This window comes from Zootoca vivipara, chromosome 3, assembly GCF_965207765.1.
Source record: "Zootoca vivipara chromosome 3, rZooViv2.hap1.1, whole genome shotgun sequence".
Lineage (NCBI taxonomy): Eukaryota > Metazoa > Chordata > Lepidosauria > Squamata > Lacertidae > Zootoca > Zootoca vivipara.
Window position 1 is genome coordinate 27312808 of NC_142586.1, and position 19169 is coordinate 27331976.

Here is a 19169-nt window from a genome sequence, read left to right on the forward strand (position 1 = left end):
CTTACCGGGAAGTGGCAGGAAACATTTAATACTGGATACCTAGATTCCTTTGCACACCCCCTCTGAGAGAGAGAGAAAAAAGCCAAACACTTCTACATCAAAACAACCTGGAGTTACATCTCTGGGTTACCTGGTTCTGTATCAGACAATAGGAACGCTGTATTAGGAAAACTTTTCTTGTGAAATAACCGTTAAGCAGTCACTGCAGATTAGCCCCTTTTCCATATCACCAGTATTACTCCTAGAAGATCCCAACTCCCAATAACATCCATTTAAGAGTTACGCCTGCAACAGACGTTTCCCCCAGGACACTTCCAAGGAATATGGTGCTTCTTCTGTAAACCTGTAAGGCTCCAAAAAGGTGAGATGAAACTACAGTATCGTCTTTGATGTAGACCAGGCATCCCCAAACTTCGGCCCTCCAGATGTTTTGGACTACAATTCCCATCTCCCCCGACCACTGGTCCTGTTAGCTAGGGATCATGGGAGTTGTAGGCCAAAACATCTGGAGGGCCGCAGTTTGGGGATGCCTGATGTAGACTAAGTAAAATAGCTCCTCTGGTGCTGTTAAGTGCTTACCGTGTAATGACACTGGAAACACTGTGCTGCTTACAACGTACAACACTGACACTGTGTGTCAAAAATATCTGTTTTATTCTTTCAATGAAACCAAGACTGGCATAACTAGGTTTTTGAGGGGGGGGGAAAGAGAATTAGAACTAGTTAAACAAAGTCTTGAGTCACGGTCAACCACATACCAGCTGGAGAAAAGCTAAAACAGGAGTATTTCAATGAAAGATCAGCATCCCCCTCCCAAATATCTGTTGCACAGGATACAATCAATTTTACTCCATAAAAAAAAAATTCACAGAATTTTAAAGATGGGCTTTCTTGAGAGGCACACAGTTCACTTGCAGCAGTGCTTACGGTAGTTGGCCGAGGGGGCTTCTCTCTCTCGGCAAAAAGGCCACTGGAGTATCCGTGAGATGCAAAGAGATGTTCCGTCAAACTACTGCTCAAAGTCTCTCAAGAAACAAAGTGTCTTCCTGCTCTCACAATTCATCCTTCTGGGTATCCCAGTCGTCGAGATCTACATCACTGAGATCGATATCTTCTTCGACTGGCAGCTATAAGGCAACCAAAGCAGAGTGTGAATCATGTTTACATGTATCCAGATGCATCAACGGGTGTCTCCATGTGCTTCTTTAAAAGAATTCAGAAACAGTGTGCTCAAACCATGACAGGAAGCTCAAACGCACATGGCCAACACACAAATAAGACTCTATTTTGTGCCGGCCATTGTTGCAGACTTCTTTGCTTTAAAACAAAGGTTTAGCTACCTTTCATTTTGTGCACCCCGACCAGCACCCTTATTAAAAGTGTCCTCAAATTAGAGGATATACTTATGCAATTTAACTAGCGCAAGAAGATCCAAAGTGGTGCCTTTATGGCATTGTGGGCTACAACGCCAACCATCCACTTAAGAAATATATGAGAGACTGACCTCAAGTGGGGGAAAAAAAAGAGGTTTTCTGATGAGCTAAACAGCAGAAGAGAGAGATGTGGCACAACACTATAGATCGGGCATGTCCAACAGGTTAATCGCGGTATTAAGTAAAGTGATCACTTGTGTGGTCCTCACTGATCCTCAAAAAAAGCTCAACAACTCTGGGGCATCCCTCCCCTAAAAAAGCTCAACAATTCCAGGCTATGACAATGGGTAGATCACAGCCAGCTTTTTATATATATATACTGGGGGAAGATAGCAGTCTCTTGGAAGTTGGATGTGCCTGCTATAGATGAATAATGAGAATTGGGATTTTAGCAAAGTCTATGACAGACAATGCAGTACTCCTTCAGATGTTGTGTACAACAACTCCCATCAGCTGCAGACAGCATGGTCAATGGTGACAGATGGCTCGAGTTGTAGTCTGGCAACATATGGGGGGGCACCAGGTTGGCTATCCATAGTCAACGTGAAAACAACAGATGTTTACAATACTATTAAATCTGGTCTGGTAATGGGCAGCCTGGGCGAAGACACCCCCACAACGCCCCATCCGAAATCACAAGCTATGGAGTGGATTCCAAAAGAGTAGAGTTTAGCCCCGAACAAGCATTAAAACAAAACGCTCTGGTGCGCAGAGTTCAAGAAGGCGCCTCTTACCTCTCCATCTTTGCCGTCCCATGGCTCTACTGTGTTAACTTTTGGAAAAGCCCCTCCACCTACAGGTGCCGTGGAGCCTCGACCAAAGGAGAGTTCCCTAAAAGGAGGAGGTTTGTTCATGTTTAGAATTTGCTTATTTTTTTTTTTGAGTGGGTGAAAGAATACCAAACCCTTAGCAAGACTGAGATGGCATAATTGTTTTCCACCGCCCAGTGGACAATATATGGTCTCCTTGTTTCATTTGCTGCACCTAAAAAAGTTACCTAAGACGCCCAGAAGGTTTACGCAAAACAAAGCACACGTAACCTTTAAAGGGTTCATGTAAAAATTAGCTCCGATATAATGGGAAAATAAAAAGCAACCAATGCTAAGAATGATTTTCAAGTCCAGTAGCATTCTTCTACCAATGCAAAACAACAATGTGTGTCCAAAACTCAAGGGGAAAAGGCATGGGTACCCTTTGGATACCATAAAATGGAGCAAACGTACAGAGAGATTTTCGTACCTTAGGAACTCGTTAATTCCTTGCTCGCTGAACGATCCTTTCAGCAGCGCAAATTTCATCTTCCGAGCGTTAACGGCTGCCATGGCTGGGTAGCCAAACCCTCCAATTCCAACGGAGTTTTCAAGATCAGACTGAGCTCCAGCTTCCGTCCACAGCCACCTGGGGGGGCAAAAAACCCCCACATCACCGCTATTGTACATGAAGGTCAGTTCTCATTTGTATGCCTTTTAAAAAAACTAGTTTTTCCTTCCTTCCTTCGCTTCGACACCTCCGTTAATGCTTGTGAAATGGAACACCAAAGCAGGACAAGGGTGAGGGAGGAAAAGAGAGAAAGCCGACTGGAGTGTGCAGTCATACACATAGCTGTCAAGTTTTCTCTTTTCTCACGAAGGAAGCCTATTCAGCACAAGGGAATTTCCCTTAAAAAAAGGGAGAACTTGACAGCTATGGTCATACAATCCACTCCTAATCCCTGACCCCCTGAACATAGGAAGTTGCCTTATCCTGAGTCAGAGCATTGCAGCGTATTGACTGGCAGCCAGTTCTGCAGAGTTACAGGGAGGGATCTCTCCCGACTCTGACTGGAGATACCAGGGATTGAAATAGGACCTTCCACATGCAAGGGAAATGCACTATCACTGAGTTATTGCCCTTCCCGTGTGTTACATTAATAATAAGAGTTGCCTTTGCATGTCTGAACGGGGCACGTTCTTTTGCAGAATACAAATGACCCGTCCGCTTAAAAAAGTAACCGTTCTGGCAGCGTTTCTTCTCTTCTGTGCGTTTCGATGTGACTTACCCCCACATCTTCTTTTTGTATTTATCTGCCAATTTCAGCATGACTTCCAGGTAGGAATTTCTACCTGCGGCTCCTGTATGACAAGACAGGCAAGGGCAAAAGTGTTTGAGGCACTTATTACAAACATGATATTTTGGGGGTGGGGGGGGTGGGGAGGGGGACAACAAGCTTTTTCTTGCTTTTATTTACCTGTGTCAAGAATATGGGGCAAGACGGAAATGATGCACAACTGGTGAGCATCGCAAGTTTGTTTCAGAACATCTTCATTGATAATCTGAGAGAGAAACACACACATGCCTTATCACCCATGAAATTATTAATGGGGAAACCTGTGTCACAGGCCTAATCTGGGCAAAGCACACTTCTTTATCTAGCTCCATCACTCTCCCCAAGACATGCTCCCTTGTCCCATCCCATTCTACAATGAGCTGGCCGTGCAGATGAGATCGGCCCATTTGCTTCATTTCATTAGACTATCAGGACAAGAATACCTCTAGGAGTTCAGGTGGTGGAGCATTATCTGAGAACAGGTCTAGAGCACGAGCAACAATATCCGATTTTGTCCTTCCACCTTCGTAATCGACGGGCTCTTCTCCCTTCTGGAAGACCTTTATGGTCGGGAACCCACGGATCTGGAAGAAGTTTCCAAATGGTAACAAATCAGAGCCACACACCTGACAAAACAGTGATACCCACTGGGAGGCTACGCACTTTCTACATAAAGCTGCTTTCCTGCATAGCAGGAGTGACGTCCAAGCACATATACCTGCAGTTTTAAAAAAATACTAATTCCTGGCACGGGATGTAAAAAACTGGCTGTGTTCTGCAGTACATTAACTCACTGAAGCAAAATGCTTATCAATAAACCTCGTTTGGCGGACGGGACTGTTCTGGAGGCCCGTCTGCAAGCCGGAAATGACACACGTCAAAGTGCTGCATCTGCGCACGCACGCGGTGCGATTTAGCGCTTCTGTGCATGCGGCGAACCCGGAAGTAAGCCGTTCCGGTACTTCCGGGTTTTGCCGCGGATGCTTGCCGAAGCAGACGCAAGGGGAGGCAGAATGAGGTTTGACTGTATCTTTTAAACTCCCCTGCAAAACCCTAATCAAGACAACTTTCACGTACTTTAATAACACTGCTCTGCTCAACTCACCCCATATCGGCTTGCTAACATCTGGTTCACTGTAGCATCTACAGCAGCCAATTTCACTTTTCCCTTTGTCTGCTCCTTCACTTCTGTTGCAGCTGCTGCCCATTCTGGCTCTAAACTGTAGGAAGAAAGGTGGGGGTTTTGCGTGTTTGTTCCTTTTTTTATTATTATTTTAAAGAAGAAGATCACGACTGATTAACAGCGGCATCCAAAATCTTAATATTTTTAAGCACCTTTTCTCACAACTGAAATAAGAGTGAGACTAAACCAGGGGTTAAAGCAAGGCGGGTCCCCTTAGGAGGTTGTCAGACTCCACCTCTACCATGAGTCCCAGCCTGCATGGCCAACGGTCAGGAATGAGAAAGTGTTAGTGGTACCTCTACTTACGAATGACTCTACTTACGAACGGAGCTCCATCCGCCATCTTGGATGCGGTTTAGATAGGGTTGCTTCGACTTACAATTTTTTTCTCCCAATGCATTCCTATGGGATTCAACTTACGAATGTGCGTTTGGAACGCATTAAATTCATAAGTAGAGGTACCACTGTAGTTCATAAATGTCTAAGGGCCACAGCTTCCCCACCCCTGCTCTGTAAGCTATGAGCTTTCCAGATTTGTTTGTGGACAAACTGGCACCAAGGGGGCTGCACTGAAATCAAGAGAGAAAACCCCAGCATAAGGGAAGCGGAGGGTGTTCATCATTTTCAGCTGTCACAAGTTGGAGAGCAATTTAGGCTGCAATCCTTTACACTGCAGTGGGGTTCATTTCTGAGCAGATTATGATATCTAGGATTGTCCTTACACCGGAGCACTGATTAAACATTTCAGACACTTGCCAATAAATTTTGACTCATGCTTTGTACCTGTAGCAAGTAAATGGTGCCTTCAATCCACTTACTTTTTGCAATGCCCACACCAAGGAGCATAAAACTCTACCAGCCAGACGTCTTCACTGTTCAAGACATTCTTATCAAAGGTGTCGTCCGTCAGGTCAATCACATCCTTTTTGCCCGAGCCACCGCTTTCCTGGCTGCTCTGTAGTTCAAAACACAAAAAGGCCTCAAATTTAGTCTGAATACCCTTGCCACAATCTAGCAGTAGTCACTCCACATAGGCACACAGAGTTGCAATTGTAAGCTAGAAGTCTGTGGAGCGCTCTCTGCATGTGTCTATGCCGGGGCAGCCAGTGTGGGGCCTTCAAAGTGTTGCTGAACTACAGCTCCCATCATCCTCGGCCACTGGTCATGCTGGCCGGGGCTGATGGGAGCTGTAATCTTAACAACATCTGGCAGGCTATCCTTGGTCTATACTCTATGGCAGACATGTCCAATGCGTCGACTGCAGGATGGATTTTGGTCGATTGCACTATGGTGGTATTTTTTGGTGGTATTGTTTCCTCCTCAGAGAGAGAACTTTTGCCTCCCTTTCCTCCCCCCACTTAAACTCTTTCATTGGCTCTTAGTCGGACCTCTGGCCCCGAGGAAAACAAATCCGCTTTGTTTCTGGTGTATTGGTCTTCGATGTCTGTCGATCAAGCGCCACTGATGCTTATCATTGGAGAATATACGTATGGTTAAGGCTGACCTGCTTTAATAACTTGTGTTTTATTTCTCCGGGCTGACTGCCAGGGTGACCAAGCGCTGCCAATGATTGGCTGAAAATGAGCCTCTTCAAGCCGCCCTAGCAGGTTAGGTTGTAAGGCCTCCAGCCCCGCTCCTTTTCTACGCTTATTTATTTATTTAACTTGAATGACCTCGGAGGGGTGAGAGAAGGGAACACTTGCTGACGTCTAATGCCCAATAGCAGATCGGCCAGGGGAGGAGTCGAGAGAGGCATCGACCAATGGCACTGGAGTACAGTTAGCAATCTGCCAGCCAATCAAATTTTGCAGTGTTAATCACTGTCTGGATTTGGCAAGGAACTGGATTGTACCATTCACAGATAAAGAAGGGGGTTCTAGTGAGCGGGAGCAGTGGGCTGTTCCATTCTCAAATTATGGGGAGTGAATTTAAGCACAAGTGAAAAAATGAGATCCGGCAAAAGCGAGTGAAGGATGGAAAAGCTGAGTTGGTTTTCCCTCTTGTCTGGGTGTCTGGTAGCTCAAAGGCTGTCACACTTTCCAAAGCAGGTACTATTCTGTCTTGCTGAGTTAAGACAATAAACCTATATACACCATTATTATATTATTATCATCACCGTTATTACTATTAATGATTTGCTACAGTAGTTGCTGACTGCAAAGAGGTCTCTTAAGTAATTTACAAGAGATGAAAAACCATAACCAAGCAATTGCTTGGCTTGGGAACCAATACATGCCGTTCTCATTTCCGAAACCCGGAAAGGGAAGATGTGATTCCTTATGCTTTAAACTGAAGCGTAGTTTCCTGTTACCATCTTTGTATAGCCATAGTTTTTAAATCAATTATTTTAGAAGGCCTAGGCCCTATTGCAGAAAAAAAAAGAGTGACCAAAACAAGTCCAAAACTTATCATTTTCACGACGAATGGGAAATTGAGTATTCCTTTGTGATGGTGAAAGACAAGTAGTGTTGTTTAATTTGTAATGCCTCCGTGTCCTTACCGAAAAAGGGTAACTTGGAACGCCATTTTAATGCTCTCCACTGCAGTAAATTTGATGTTGATTTTCCACTCAAAAGTGAAATACGTAAACTTAAGCTCAAAGCACTTAAATCAAAATTAGCTGCTCAGCAACAATTAATAGCAAACTCCAGCTCACATTCTAACAATGCAACCATTTCATTCTTCAAGGTGAGCAACCTGATTGCCAAAAATGGCAAACCTTTCACCGAAGGGAGTGTTTGTGAAATAGTGTTTTCTTCCAATAGCTGATAATCATTTTGAAGGTTTTAAAAATAAAAAAGGAGATCACAGCTGCTATCCAAGATCATCAACTATCAAGAAACACGGTTGTGCGCTGAATGGAAAAAAATGTGTAAAAATATAAATGAACAGCTGTTGAAAGATGTGTCCAATCGTGTTGCTTTCTTTACTCCAAGTGGACGAATCTACAGACATCAGCGACACAGCTCAGGTGCTAGGTTTTATTCATGTGATTTTTGAAGATTTCGGCACCAAAGAACTACTACATGGGATGGTTTCTTTAAAAGAAAGAACTACAGGTCAGGAAATATTTCTTTCTTTCTATTCTATTCATCCTTGCTTCCATCACTACTGATGGGGTAAAAGCCATGACAGGTCAGGTTAATGGATTTATTGCCCTTTGTCGACTTTCTTGCATATCACTGTATAATTCACCAGCACGTTTTGGCAAGCAAGAGACTGAACACAAACAATGTCATGGACATAGCTTTTAAATTTTAAATTCAATTCGTGGAAAAATCACTTCAAAGGCCTGCTAAGATTTCGCAGTTTGTTGAAAGAAATAATATCCTTTCTGAAGGGGAGGGGAGATGAGTACGCTCAGTTAGAAGATGAAGAGTGGTTGTTTGATCTGGCTTTCCTTGCAGATTTCACAGGTAAACTTAGTGATTATCAACCTCGAATGAACTACAAGGTAAAGATAAATGCATTGGAGAGTTGATGAGCATAGTTTCATCCTACAAAACAAAATTTAAGCTAATGATGGCTGACCTTACAGTCAATACCCCTGATCACTTATCCTAACATGGAAGACCATCTGGGAAAAAAAATCCTGGCTTTGTTTTTCAAACGGAGAAGTATGTGGCCGAAATTGGTTCTGTTATTCAGGAGTTCGAAAAGAGATTTGGCGACTTCCAAAAAATTGAATCAATTGTAGAGTACATGTCATTTCCATTCAAATCCGATTTGGACATTAAAGAAATCGCAAGTCACTATCAGTCAAAATTACTCATTGAGCAAACTAGCTCTTGAAAATGAGATACTAACTCTGAAAAATGACATTTTTCTGAAGGCAGAAGGTGCAGGAGAACAATCAAAAAATTCCTAATTTGAGAAGATGCAGTGAAATTCTACACTCATGTTTTGGTTCAACTTATTTGCATGAATCTGCATTTTCATATCTAAAAATGACAAAGAGTAAGCAACGTTCCAACATGACAGATAAAACACCTTAAGGATTCTCTGAAGCTGGCTCTCACCTAAGACTTGTCTGATATCTAACAGACGGTTAATGAAAAGCAGACCCAGGCCAGGTGTCACACTAACGACGAAGGCAAGCATGTGTTTCAAAAAATATATTGATTTATAACAAGCTTTTCAGGTTTTATGGAAGCGACTATCATTTCTTTTTCTTTTTTTATCATAAGCTCAGCCAAATATTATATGTTTAAGTTGACGAATGACAATGGGAGTGTGTGGTAGATCACTGCCAGTTTTTTATACTGGGTCACAGCCTGCTTGGACATGGCTGCTCTATGGCATCTTTACTATTTAATTGATTTACAGACCTGCTTCCGTTCTTATGTATTTTAGCTAGGTTCATATGGCCACCCAACAGAACGTGTTCTCTAGGTGGCTCACTTAAGACAAAAACAGCAGTATAAGAATTGTAGAAAGCAACACAAAATGGTTCTTTTTTGTAGAGAAAAAAATGTGGATGCAAAATAAAACAAAAGTAACATAAATGATAAGCCTAGATTGCAAAACATGTGAGTTATTTGAAAGGCATAGGCTATGCCATGTTGTTGGGACACCCAACACAAACCAGCCCCAGCCCCAGGGGTGATGGAGAGCTGTGGCCCACCAACATCTGGTGGGCATGATGTTGGCCACCTGGCCCAGGTGAATAACTGGTTTTGGAAAGTCCATAAAAGTGACACCTGATGGGACTTTTTACCTTGCAAGACTTGAATGGGCGATGCCACTAAGACCCAGAAGCATTTCAATTCTATTCCCCCCCGCCGCCTGCTATTTCATTCTTTGCCAGCCATCGATCCCACAACACACTTAAACCTTCTGCTGTTGCTACTCCCCACCAAATTGTATTTTGATTCTTATAAAACATACCACAAATATTTCATAGGCAAAGACCAATCCTGCTAGTTACTCCTCAACGTGCGTGAAGTTTGCCATGTGTGATTACTGTGTTTCTCCAAAAATAAGAAACCGTCTTATATTTATTTTTCCTCAAAAAAACACATGGTGGCTTATTTTCAGGGGATGTCTTATTTTTTTATTAAGTATGGTGCAGTTTAACCTACCAGGTTAAACTGCCTATCACTATGGCTTATTTTTGGGGTATGGCTTATTTTCGGGGTATGGCATATTTCCGGGGTATGGCTTATTTTCGGAGAAACACGGTATGTTCTAGTTTTAAATGGGCAAACACACTGCACTGCTTTGGACTTTACAACAGCTTACATTCCCAGACTTCTTTTTTTAAAAAAATCTCTTTAAACCTATAATTAAAATCCTTATACACTATGCATTTTTTAAAATGCAGACCAATCCCCACTAACACTGCTCTCCAATTATAGCTTGAAGAATGTGCCTAGAAAACACATTCGCAAAAGGAAATAATCTGTTGCTTCTTTCTGCCTGGACGTACCGGTTTTCCGTAGCTATGTCCACCTCCTCTGCCACTAAGACGATCTTTCACCATTGACCGGAGGGCACTTAAAGCAGCATCTACGATAGCGTCGCTTGTCCTGCCCCCTAAGAACACAAGAGAAAGACGGCAGGAATGTTTACACTGGCTCCATGTCAGATTCTGTCAGCACTGTATTGTGATGTGTTGGAGCCTTCCAACAGTCACGAAGAAGGGAGTAAAACTGGCAAGCAGGCTCCTCTGATCACTGCAGTGCTGCACTGGGAGAAAGTACAGATGCCAGAAGGAATGAGTCACAGATGAGATGCAGCGGAACATCCTGCCTCCTTGCAATCAGGCTTGAAAACAGCCTTCTCTCAAGCCCAGTTACAATGAAGGAGGGTCATCTGGGGGGTGGGGAAGAGCACAGTCGGGGAGGGAACAGTTACCCCTTCCTCTCTCAGCTGTGACTCCCTCACCTCCACAACCACTTCTGGCGATTTTAGTACAAGAAAATGAGAAGGTGTGATGGTTACCTTTAAAATGCACGGCCTGATTAGTTAGAAAACAAGAGGGGGCTGTAAGAAGTTTCATTTAATATGCTCATCAGTTAATCAGTGTTTCCCAAACTTGGGTCTCCAGCTGGTTGTTGCTGGGTTTTTTTTACTGAATTTCCCATCATCATTCCTCACCACTGGTCCTGCTAGCTAGGGGTGATGGGAGTTGTAGTCCAAAAACAGCTGGAGACCCAATTTTGGGAAACTCCGAGTTAATTTTATAAGACTCAACAACCCTAGTAAAAACCACCACTTTTACAGAAGTACCTTGGTAATCTTCTGGTTTGTTCTTGTTGGCACCAAATATCTTGATAGTGGGGAATCCTCTGACACCATACTGACCACCTAGGGAATTATGTTTATCTGCATCCACCGCCCCAACTTTCACAACACCCTGCAAGAAAGAGACTTTCAGATTAGGTAGGATTGATCCATCTGAGAAAGAAAACTAAGCACTACCTTTAAAAAGGGGCGGAGAGGGGGAAAGAGTGTTCTATATAGGATGTCGCACGTTAAATTTTGCCCAGATGAATGTGGTAAGTCAAGGAATCCACTCACGAACACAGTGTGTGCTTGGCTTGAACACTGATAAAGCTGATTTCAATTAAGGGCTATTTCTAGTTCAAAAGAGAGTAACTTTTACCCAGTTCCAAAAATGAGAAATAGAGCTGTATGAGACAGTCTTGAAAGGATTTGTGTCCTGAAACACAGGGTCAAAATTTAGCAAGTGTTAACCATCCTGATCATCAAATAACATGATGGAGAAGAGAATAATATAGGTATTGCTACAACGATGCAGTTAAGGTAGGAAGAATTTAAGATGAAATAAAAGTACAGTACTGCTTAGTAGCATATAGTCTTGGGGGCGGCCCACTTCAGACAATGTTACAACTCTAAGGAATTATGGTTTATTGTAGCAAGAACAAGCAACACGCTGAAGCACTCCCTTAGCTTCTCCTTGCACACCCAGCAGCAAAGGGGAATTCCTAGTTTTGTTGAGCTGCATCTGACTCGGGAAACTGTGGTTTGAATGCTCCCTTACAAACCAGGGAGCTCTCTTGTATGAAATGGGACATTGCAATAGCAAAACTGCCAAGTTAAGGCTCCAGTGTTTAAAATGAAGATTGCAAAACAATACAGTGGTACCTCATGTTGTGAACGGGATCCGTTCCGGTGGCCCGTTCTCAACATGAAAAGGCCACAAGATGAAGCGCCACATCTACGCATGCGCGTGACTCATGCAGTGCTTCTGCGCATGCGCAAAGCACGATTTAGCGCTTCTGCGCATGCACACACGTTACAGACACGCCGAACCCGGAAATAACCAGTTCCGGGACTTCCAGGTTCGGCGCGTCCATAACCTGAAAAGACGCAACATGAGGTATGACTGTACGCTTGTTCAAAGCAAATAAATGTGTGTTACAAAAGGCAGCCGACAAAAGCCACCTTCCAAACACCGAAAGAGAAAAAGGCCACATGCTTTGCCAGGCTCACACCCTGGCAGGGCTGCAAAAACTCCTGTCCAAAACCCTGGAGAGCAGCTGCCAGTCAGCACAGACCAGCCTCTCCCAATCTCCAAATGCCATGGACTACAACTCCCATCATCCCACGCCACCACAGCCAATGGAATCAGGGACAATGCTACCAGGGCGCCAGGTTGCAGAAGGCTGAGCTAGAAATGTCATGTTGTGGTTACTCACTTTCAGTGCTGTTGCAGCTTTCTTCCATTCAGGTGTCAGTCTTTGGCAGTGGCCACACCTTAAAGGGGAAGAAGAAGAAGAAAGCACACAGAGAGAGATTTAAGAACTCTTTTGAATCCAAGGTGTACAGGAATCCAGACACTTATAATACTTTGCAGGAACAGGGAACGCAAAGGACATGCATTGGATTTTAAGCAACACCACAGATTTCATTTGCTTTATATTTTGGTGCATCCGTGGCAAGTGGGTGCAGCAGGAGCTGATGTGGCAGGCTGGTTTGTGTGTCTGTCTTTAGTGTTGATAAGGGGGAGGGGAAGCAAACAAAACAGCAGAGAGCAGCTGGGATGGCCCCACTTACAACCACCTTATAAATCAGGTGCATTGCAAAGGTTGAGAGGAGAGATGGCAGCGAGGCCAGCTCTATGAAAAGCAGGCAGTTGGTCAGATGGTAAGGAGGGGTAAGAATGATGAGGCTTGATGGCTACAGAAACAGAGAAAGTTAGAAAGAGAGAGAATGAAACCCAAGCTCCTTCTGGCCTCACTATTATAATCAGCATGACCTTGACAGAAAGAGATAATAACCAGTTTAAACCAGCTGTACTCAGCTTCTCAGAAGGAATAACCCAAACATCAGTAACCTTCTGCTTGCTTCTTTCACACAGAGAACATTTTGGAATGCGTAGCGCTGCGTGCGATAGTCAACGTTTTTATTCAACCCCCTCCCCAATAAAATGCTCAACAACTCTCCCCCCCCAATAAAATGCTCAACATCTCAGGTCAGGCCCCCCCCCAATAAAAAAAAGCTCAACAAGTCTTGCTCTCTCAAAAAGCACGCTCCTCATTCCAATGACAATGGGTAGATCACTGCCAGTTATTTTATACTGGGAGTAGATCACAGTCTCTTGGGAGTTGGACGTGCCTGGTCTAGGATGACCAGAACCCTCCCTGCCATGATGGAGGATGGAGATCAAACCCTCCTGGCTCATCAGGTGAGTGAGGAAGAGGCAATGCAGGGATCAGCTGAGGAAAGGGGTGCTTTATGTGTGGGTGATGTCATGCATTCATGGGGGTGCCCCACATATTGCGAATATGCAGCCTCCAGAGGACTGGCTAAGGGCGACATTGTAGCATCCTAAAAATTCAATATAGGAAATCATAAACTATATGATCAGTGTATCGGTTGAACTGGACGCTTTCGAATTCATAATTCACAATAGTGGACTGTTTCTGGCTGGATCATAATAGGGAAATTATTTTTGATATGAATTTTACAGATGCTGTACAATTGGCTGTGTTTATTTCTCCATTTAGAAATCACGTTTCTCTCTCTCAGGACTGATACTGCATTAGCCAGATGCTGCCTAAGATCACAACTGGCTTTACCAAATGGCTGTTAAGTACTTTCCTTTGATGCCCAGATCGCTCTCAGGTCCTAACAAACATACTCATAGCTACCATAAGGTTTCCATCTTTCCGGACAAAGGCAAGGTGGTAACAGGAAGTTGTCTTTCTCTATCTTCCTAATCTCCTCTTTCATATGCATAACCTTTGAAGTCTAGGAATGCACTTCCGCTTGGATCGCAGTAGAAGATGGCTGAAAATTCCATCTCTCTGACCCCACGGGCTGATTTACGAGGCTGACGAGGGGAGTTTGCAGCCTCCCGAAGGGTATGGGGGGTGCAGTCTCACCCGCAGTGGCCCATTACCAGCTTCGACCTCGGAAGAAGGGAGAAGTGGGGGGGGGCTGGGTGGAAAGCCCCTGTGGGAGTTCGGACCCCCCTCTACGAGCGAAAACAGGCTCCATGATTTAAGAGAGAAATTAAATATGAGTAGTGGACATGCTTCAGACAAAGGAGGAGATTTATACTGCAAACTACAGCCACTGAGAAAATAAAGGATTGAGGAATGTCTTTCATCAGATTAGAAGGTATGCGACGGAACAGAAGGGAGAGTCTGGAACTTTATAATTGTGTTTTATATCTACTTAATACCCTCCTTCCGGATGAGCCGTCTAAAATATTTAGAAAGCAAGCTAAATCGGAATTACACTGTGTGAATTGAAAATACAAATAATAATCAAAGTTTATAATCGAGGATCTGTTTGGAATGTGGTCGAAGGTTCCCTAAATTTATGAATATCAGAGAGAAGCAAGCTCGTTAGCGGTTGGAAACCAGTCAAGAAACTGGTGAGATATGACGCAGCTTTCAAAACACTTTTAGCCATCTTAAGAGACAACCGGTCGTAACAGCAGTCAAGGGGGAGGGAGCCATAAATAAAGACATTAGATTTGTGTATATGGTTGTGACTTGGCAAACCTTCCCTAAAAAGGCTGCTGTGTGCAGAAACATCTGATTTATTGGAACTGTTTGAGGATCGGGGTCTCTAGCTGTAAATAAGATTTATGGATTTACAGATGGACTTGACAGGATGCCAGCGTGCAAGGAGACTATGCTAAAATCATAAAAGGGGACTATAATATAAATTCATATGGAGTTAAATATGATTTTATTAAAATTTGCTTGCTGGAAGGGACTCAGTGACTTGGAAAAGAAAAAAAGGAGGAGGAGGAAAACAACAAGATTATGGAACAAAATCTGGACAACGGGAAAGAATTGCAGCGAAAAAGAGGGCCAGAGGCCTTCTGAGTCTGGAGCATGGGAAGTCGATAAATTTGTATAATTTGGCAGAAGATTTGGGAAAATGTTTAATTGATATTTTTATAATTTGTATAATTGGAAGATGGATTAGGTATTTAAATGGGAAAATCTAATAAAAATGTTTATTAAAAAAAGAAGAAGTCTAGGAATGCAAGAGGTTTGTGCCTGGGAAGTTTGTTTGTTTATTGCTACTTCAAAGCTGCTTTGAAACTTCACTCTCTGTCCACGTGGGAACATGGGGATTTACATGGGCTACGTTGGAGGAATGTGATTGGGTTTTTTGAATTCTGTCATGCTTCCTTTGTGGGTAATAAATGACCTGGCAGGAGGAAAGGGGAGAGTCCACTCTCCACAGGCACTCGGGACATGCTCAGAGTCTTGCTGGCAAAACTCTGGCTGTCTTTGTTTTACTTTCCCTTACCCCATTCTTCCCTACACTGATGCACTCCTACAAGACATTCTGGGAGGGGAAAAAACCAACTGTTGACCTATACATATGCTCAACACTTGTAGAGGAAAAATGGTAACACCACTGGCCACACCCTGAAAATATGATACACTGGGTGTATGCAACTAAGAACTCTAAACAGACAAGGTCCCCATACACCACTCTCACTCTTTATTGGTGTGCAACTGGCCACTGAGGGAATGTGGGCAGCAAGAAAATGGGAGACTGAAAGTTGCAGCCCTGCTCCTCACTCACACATAAGAGCTTGGTGCCCTTCAGACATTTTGGACTACAACTCCCATCGGCCATATGTGGTCCAAAACATTTCGAGTGCACCAAGCTGGTGAATGTTGGTGCAGACAGAACACACCCCAACAGTAATTATTCACCAGAAGATGTGGTTCGACTGTTACTCACCATGGTGCATAGAACTCTACGAGCCACAAACTGTCGCTGTGGATGACCTCCTTGTGGAAGTTTGTAGGTGTGAGCTCTATAACATCGTCGCTGGGAGAATATAAGCCATCGACATCAAGGAAGAGCGTGCAGCTCACCATTCCTAAAATGCAAAAATTGAACAAAAGTGAAGTCCTTTCAAAGAGGCAAGCATCACCGTTGCTGCTTTTATGGCAAAGGGAACTCCTGCATGTTAAAGCAAGGGGGGGGGGAAGTGACGCCAGAGAGACCTGATTGAGCACCACCAATCCAAACAGGAAAAGAATTGTTATTAGGCTAAGTGACAAACCCATGCCCCAGATTTGCCATTCATTTGGTGCTGCCTCTCTTTTCACACAACCACAGTCACCAGAGCTCAAAGCACAAGGGGGGGGGGGCTTCCAACTAGTTAGTGTCATGTACATTGTGTGCCCTTCTACAGGTTAGCAGGTCTTGTACGCTGCCTGACAATACATCATTCCATAGTTGGTGCTGTACAGAGATAATTCTCCTGATGGCGTATTCTTTCATGGAGTCTAAGTCAGGGTTCTGTAAAGACTGGATTCACTCCAGCTCAGGCTGCAATCCTATTAAGACACAACAGACATGCACAGATGTGTGTTGTATCTCAAGCGTCTTGGAACTCAAGGCACTAACCACTTCTGCTTCCAGTGTTGATACCAATTGGCACAATTTATCACACCACATAGCATTTCACCAGTATGCATTTGAAGTGGCTTTATTCCAATAAATACAGCTATTAATTCAAAAACTGTAGTTCATTACTAGAGTAATATGCCTAACATTCCTTCCTTCCTTCCTTCCTTTTTAAAAAAAGGACAGCAATAAAACTACCTCTGACTTAAGCAATAAAACTGCTAGCCCTTTTGCAAAGCTAAGCAGGGTCTGGTATGGTTTCAAATTGGATGGAGGACCATGTGTTGAGATTCCTGCATTGCAAGGAATCATACCTTGGGGGTCCCTTCCAACTCTACAATTCTATGTTCAGCACCACAGCCCTTTTGAAAAAATCCAGTCTTTAGTAACGGTATGTATGTATTAGTAGAGCCCAAGCTAATTGTTTGCAGCCCAATAATCCTGCTTATCAGAAGTTGGAATCAGCACGATTCCAGGATAACACAGTTAATGGGTTTCACATGAGAGAGCTACATGGATGAATCATTCCAACATATACCAACCAACAGGTCATTTTATGAAGACCTAAAAGAACTTTTCCTGCTAGCATTAATCTCTTCCAAAATCTGAGTCCAGAGGAAAAGAGTGGGGTATGGGTGTGTTTAAACATGTAGCTGTTATCCACAGCAAAGCAGACTGACCATCCTTGTTCTCTCTATTCTCAACTAGCAAAGGATCTGTTTTAACATGTGAAGAGAGATGCCTTTGCAAAAGCAGGTAGCATAAAGCCATTTCCATCTCACCCACCTTTTTAACAAGATCTCATCACAGAAAATTGGAATGTCTGCTCTATGTGTTGCATTTTAGGAGTATTTGCCTAGCTTGGCATACCTATGAGGGATCACCTTCCACCTCATTAACTTTTATGTTTGCTTAGGAGTAGGAAGACTACTTGCACTGTGCTAACTATGAATGTATACTCAAGGGTATACAGTGCAAGCAGGACCAAAGCAACAATTATGTGGTGTGAGTCTTGTCTACTGGCTAGAGCAGGGATCCCCAAACTTCGGCCCTCCAGACTACAATTCCCATCTTCCCCAACCACTGGTCTTGTTAGCAAGGGATCATGGGAGTTGTAGGCCAAAACATCTGGAGGGCCGCAGTTTGGGGATGCCTGGGCTAGAGCAACCTTTCTCAACCATCTAGGTCCCCAGATGTTGTTGAACTGTTCCCATCATCCCTGACCCCCCCACTAGCTAGCAATGATGGGAGTTGTAGTCCAACATCTGGAGATCCAAGGTTGAGAAAGGCTGGGCTAAGTACTGGCCGTGGCCTAGGGAGGCCCATGTTCAAAACCTGGTTCAGCAATGAAACTCAGTCTAGACCACCCATCAGCCAAAACTACCTCACAGGGTTGTTGCAAGAATGAATGGGGAGAAGTCATGTATGCAACCCTGAGAGCTCCTGGGAGGAAGGGTGGGACAAAAAATGCATATAATACAGTACACTCATTATCTTTCGCAGCCAAGCCCTAGATCAGGCATCCCCAAACTCGGCCCTCCAGATGTTTTGGGACTACAAGTCCCATCATCCCTGACCACTGGTCTCCTTAGCTAGTGATGATAGGAGCTGCAGTCCCAAAACATTTGGAGGGCCGAGTTTGGGGATGCCTCGGCTAGATGGACCATTGGTTTAACTCGGTATTAGGCTGCTTCCTAGGTTCCTGCTCTAAGGAAACCCCAACCAGCAGCAAAAATTGAGAGAGAGAAAGATGCAACATCTCTCTTCTAAAAGGATACTTGCGCTTTATTTCAAAACGTAGTTCTAAAGAAAGCAATTTGGCGCACCCACTCCCATGATCTAAAATATTGATCACTCCCATGATCTAAAATATTGATCACTCCCATGATCTAAAATATTGATTCTGGGCACGGTATACAAACCACGACCCGTTTTCAGCTTGGACAATAGGGCTGGCTTCTTTCTTCCACCCACCCACAGCCGCCCAACAGGCCTGGGCTTCCCCCATATCCTATTATTAAGCTTGCAACGACCCCCACCCTCCCCGACCTTGCTATTAATTAAAGTCCCAGCACCTCTTTCTTCTTCTCCTCCTCCTCCACCACCACCCACGCGCGCCCCTTACCAAGCAGAAACCACCTCGCGCCGAACGCGCCCATGTTGCACCCCTAACAAGCTCCTGCGCTCTCGCTCTCTATCCACGCTCCTGCGACTTCCCCTCCGGTTAAGGGCACCCAAGGCTTCGCCGATTCCAGCCGTGGCCGCCGCTCATTGGCGCTCCCGACGTTCCCTCTTTTGCATAGCCAATGGGAATCGGACGGATCAACGCCGCCGAAAGAAGGTTCGGAAGGGAGGAGTTAACTCCGTTCCGGAGAAAGAAAGAAAGAGCCGCGAGGGGGAGGAGCCGGCGCGAAGATCCGCTTCCTGGACGCTTCCTCTTCTAAGCCATAGAGATAAGGAAAAAAAGGAAGGCGCCCGTCGCCACCTGCAAGCGCAGGGTTCTTTTCAATGGTGGTGGTGGGGTCCCTCCTACGCTGTGGGTTTCTGGATCCTGAGCCATCCCTTACCTACATCATTGGGGGCATCAGTATGTTAAGGATGCCTC

At 44.2% G+C, this 19169-nt stretch overlaps 1 protein-coding gene across 1 annotated transcript; it reads right to left on the reverse strand.

Annotated features, from left to right (window-relative positions):
• Positions 1 to 635: 635 nt before the first annotated feature.
• PDIA6 (protein disulfide isomerase family A member 6) lies at positions 636 to 18774 on the reverse strand. The gene is made up of 13 exons (XM_035109853.3): positions 18690 to 18774; positions 15890 to 16031; positions 12367 to 12424; positions 10934 to 11060; positions 10131 to 10237; positions 5521 to 5657; positions 4625 to 4739; positions 3963 to 4103; positions 3661 to 3745; positions 3472 to 3544; positions 2673 to 2831; positions 2168 to 2264; positions 636 to 1127 (listed from the first exon to the last, which is right to left on the reverse strand). The coding sequence occupies exons 1-13, from the start codon at positions 18721 to 18723 to the stop codon at positions 1053 to 1055; spliced, it is 1350 nt and encodes a 449-aa protein (XP_034965744.1). The 5' UTR covers positions 18724 to 18774; the 3' UTR covers positions 636 to 1052.
• Positions 18775 to 19169: the final 395 nt, after the last annotated feature.